Source organism: Triticum aestivum, chromosome 7D (assembly GCF_018294505.1).
Source record: "Triticum aestivum cultivar Chinese Spring chromosome 7D, IWGSC CS RefSeq v2.1, whole genome shotgun sequence".
NCBI lineage: Eukaryota > Viridiplantae > Streptophyta > Magnoliopsida > Poales > Poaceae > Triticum > Triticum aestivum.
Genome location: NC_057814.1, coordinates 517,107,110 through 517,111,315, shown reverse-complemented (window position 1 = coordinate 517,111,315; position 4,206 = coordinate 517,107,110). Strand labels below are relative to the sequence as shown.

At 45.4% G+C, this 4,206-nt stretch overlaps 1 protein-coding gene across 1 annotated transcript; it reads left to right on the top strand.

Annotated features, from left to right (window-relative positions):
- The first annotated feature begins 1,022 nt into the window (after window positions 1-1,022).
- On the top strand, window positions 1,023-3,159 carry LOC123166829 (exopolygalacturonase). The gene is made up of 3 exons (XM_044584634.1): window positions 1,023-1,252; window positions 1,338-1,646; window positions 2,074-3,159. The coding sequence occupies exons 1-3, from the start codon at window positions 1,070-1,072 to the stop codon at window positions 2,824-2,826; spliced, it is 1,245 nt and encodes a 414-aa protein (XP_044440569.1). The 5' UTR covers window positions 1,023-1,069; the 3' UTR covers window positions 2,827-3,159.
- Window positions 3,160-4,206: the final 1,047 nt, after the last annotated feature.

Sequence of the window (4,206 nt, the reverse complement as noted above, 5' to 3'; positions counted from 1 at the left end):
CCACCTGCCCAGTTTGTCCGCGCATGCACGTGTCGCTCCCCTCCTCGTGAAGCAGTGGGTCCAAACTGGTCCAAGAATCACCGGAAAGGCTGGCACCGTCCTCATCCGTCGGGCCTAGCAAGGAGATACGGTAGGATCCTATTTGGACGGATTCACATTGGTGCAGACCCCCTGTGGGCACCTGATCCTCTGGCCTGACCTCCTCGGGCGCGCTGCCTATCCTGTCAGCCCTGGTCCATCTCGACAGCTGGACCGAGACTGGGGAGGCAACCGGACTCTCCAAAGCCGCTACCTGCTCCACCGCACCGCTCCCATTTATGTTTTACAGTTTAGTTTTTTCTTCACCTTTTTATTTTCAGTTTTTGATGCTTAAAACATATTATTTCAGATGAAGTATTTGGGATCTGTTGGAGATGCTCCTATGTCCCATGTACGAGATAAAGCTCTTTTTGAGAGAAATATAAGAAAGAGCTGGAGCTGAATTTTGAGACACAAGCAACTTGCCAACTTGGAATAGAATTAGTAAAAGTGATCCAAAAATAACCACGAATACCTGTGAATATTGATAATACAAGATTACCTTTTTTGTATGCACAATATTAAAATACGCGATGAACCTTTTTAAAAGCACAACAGCAAAAATATTGTCCTTTTTTTCTCTTTGTTGTTTTGTATCCTTTTTATTATATGTGATTGTCCCATTTATGTTTTAGTTTAGTTTTTCTTCTCATTTTTATTTTCATTTCCCATGCCTACAACACCTTATTTGGGATGAAATGTTGGGGAGGTGTTGTATCCCATGTATGAGATGGAGCTTTTTTTTGAGAGATAATACGAGAAAGCAACATGGAATCAAAGTAGCAAAGGTGATCCAAAAATAACCAGCGGACGGCAACCCGGTTTAGCCGGCAACGACAACCTGAAAATAGCAAATGAGCATGCATGCCATGAGCATAGCGAATAATTAAACCGAACACCTGTCCCCCCTGAACAGATGTGTATATAAGGTTGGGCTCGGAAGCTCCTGGCCTGAAAAGGATCAAGGATCGAGGAGGATTCCACAGCCAAAATGGCGTTCAGGAACGTTGCGGTGAGAGTCTTGTTGCTCCTGGCGGTGGTGAGCGCGACATATGCCGCCAAAGGCAAGGCGGAGAAGGAGAGCGCTGATGGTCCGGCGGCGTCCGGTCCGGGCGGGGAGTACGACATCACCAAGCTCGGCGCCAAGCCCGACGGCACAACGGACTGCACCGAGGTACGTACGTGCTGAAGGAGAGAGAATATAAGAATGATGATGGATCGATGGATCACGTGGTGGATTGCATTGCAATTACATGCAGGCGTTGGAGGAGGCATGGGCTTCGGCATGCGGTAGCACCGGGAACCCGACCATCATCATCCCCGAGGGTGATTTCCTGACTGGAGCTCTGAATTTCACGGGGCCGTGCAAGGGCGACGGACTCACCATCAAGCTGGAAGGCAACCTGCTAGCTTCCAACGACCTGGCCAAGTTCAAGTCTAACTGGATCGAGATCATGCGCGTGAAGAAGCTCTCCATCACCGGCAAAGGCAACATCGACGGTCAGGGCAAGGCCGTCTGGACCAAAAACAGCTGCCAAAAGAACTACAACTGCAAGATATTGCCAAACGTACGTACGCGTGCATAACATTATATAGTAATAAATTATATATCCGTGCGTATATTTCTTTTACTACTCCCTCCATTTTTATATACAAGGCCACAAACTCAAATTACAGGTACCAAGGTAAAATTTAATGCATAATTGACAAGCCAACTTTTCTTTTCGTTTATCGGGATCATTAATACGCAACATGCATGCAAGGAAACTGAATGGAGGAAGTAGCTAGTGTCATTATGACTACATGCATGCAAATATTAAACAAGTTGCTTGTACAAGGAAATAGTATCATTAATTCTTTCCTCGATTACTGTTGGTGGCCTTGTATTGATATAAAACGTATATTTCATAGTGGCCTTGTATAAGTAAATGGAGGGAGTATGATTGAAGAAATGTTGTTATATTCTTACGTATAAATGTGCATGCATGCATGCAGTCGCTGGTGCTGGACTTCTGCGACGACGTGCTCATCGAAGGCATCTCTATCATCAATTCCAAGTTCTTCCACATGAACATCTTCCAGTGCAATGGCGTGACCGTCAAGGAAGTGAAGGTGACCGCGCCCGGGGACAGCCCCAACACCGACGGCATCCACATGGGCGACTCGTCCAATGTCAGCATCATCGACACCACCATCGGCGTTGGCGACGACTGCATCTCCATGGGCCCCGGCACCACAAAAGTCAACATCAGCGGCGTGACCTGCGGCCCAGGCCATGGCATCAGCATTGGTAGCCTCGGGAGGTACAAGGACGAGAAGGACGTGACCGACATCACCGTCAAGAACTGTGTGCTCAAGGGCTCCAGCAACGGCCTCCGCATCAAGTCGTACGAGGACGCCAAGTCGCCCCTCATAGCATCCAAGATCACCTACGAGAACATCAAGATGGAGGACTCGGGCAACCCCATCATCATCGACCAGAAGTACTGCCCCAACAAACTTTGCACCTCTAAGGGCGACGCCGACAGGGTCACCGTGAAGGACGTTTCGTTCAAAAACATCACCGGTACCTCCTCCACCCCCGAGGCCGTCAGCCTGCTCTGCTCCGAGAAGAAGCCCTGCGAAGGCATCACAATGTCCGACGTCAAGATCGAGTACTCCGGCACGAACAACAAGACCATGGCTGTCTGCACCCACGCCAAGGTCACCGCCACGGGAGTCGACAAGGCCAACACATGCGCGGCATGATTTCTTTTCTCTGTATTTCGGATGTACCAAGTGCTCTAATTTCTCTCTCTTTTTCATTTCTTTTTTCGCGATCCCGGCCGCTCGAGGAGATCATGTTTTTAGTTTCTGTTTTGTTAATTCTCATCTAGATGAGAATTAGTCATCTCACATCTACTCCCTCCGTTCCATAATAGATGACTCAACTTTATACTAACTTTAATACAAAGTTAGTACAAAGTTGGGTCATTTATTTTAGAACGGAGGGAGTAACTACTAATCCTTTTGATACAAATTCTAAGGTTTGTGAGTTTTCTTTAGCGCGTCCCAAACGATGCGTTCGTTTAGCATGAGCAATTTCTGTGTGTTGTCCCGTTTCCTTTGATAAAGTGGGATTGTCCATTTAACATCTGACTGAAATCTAATTGGCTTTCAGTCATTCTTTTCATTCAATAGAATTGTGACACCTATATGTCTCTTTGTTCTCTTGTATATATGTATGTTTCAACGAGGCCGTGCTTAAAACTGCCTCGTCAGAAAAAGCTTATCGGGTTGGACTGGACCAGCTTGGAGTCATGACAAGTACATAGCATTCATGACAAGCGCATAGCATTCATGGTGATGGAGCATGTTACAAGGACTGAAAACTCACTGAAACAGAGTAAATTAGACAGTAATCCATGTACAACACGTGAAATTCGACCAAAATTAACAAATACTTTGACATTGTAATTCATGTATTTCAACAATGTAAAAAAAGTACAGTGCAGTTAAAACGACCTGCATTGCCGATGCTACAAAAACAAGATCATGAACTGACTGAAAGTTCAGCCATAGCAAGTTATATGATCTGAAAACTGAAACATAGGAACAGTTGCACAACAAAAAAAGAATTGTGGCAAGTATTGGTGATATCTTATGACAAATCTAAACCAGTAGGTCGTGTAAGATTCACATGGCAGACTCACCAAAGCTTGAACGCAAGAGCAGTGAACTGAACTTAAAATTATATACAAAACTATACGGTAATCCATGCACAATCAAGTTGTAAAAGCAATTCTACAAGACTGTAAGCACAAGTACAAGATTGTTTACCACAGCTGATTGCACACTGTAATTCATGCATTTTGATACTGTAAATAAGAGCTGACAATCAAGCAAAAGCCATGCATCATCCATGACCGAAAAGTTCAGACTGGAAATGAAACTGACAATAGATTAACTGAAACTTGAACCAAAAAGCACTAACTAAAGCTTCAACCCCAATAGTCACAAAGTAAACCATGGACCGATGCATCCCTATATGGAATGTAGTTTTTCGTATGTCATATGGGCCGCAGTGTTCAACTACTAGAGAAAAGGCTTATAGGGTGGGGGGAGGGGGGAGGGGGCGTCGAGCGAGGT

Bases quoted from the DNA above. Each gene is read 5' to 3' on its own strand.
- LOC123166829 (XM_044584634.1), top strand. From the start codon at position 1,070: ATGGCGTTCAGGAACGTTGCGGTGAGAGTCTTGTTGCTCCTGGCGGTG. The intron at 1,253-1,337 runs GTACGTACGTGC...AATTACATGCAG, and splicing joins GCACAACGGACTGCACCGAG to GCGTTGGAGGAGGCATGGGC. The intron at 1,647-2,073 runs GTACGTACGCGT...GCATGCATGCAG, and splicing joins ACTGCAAGATATTGCCAAAC to TCGCTGGTGCTGGACTTCTG.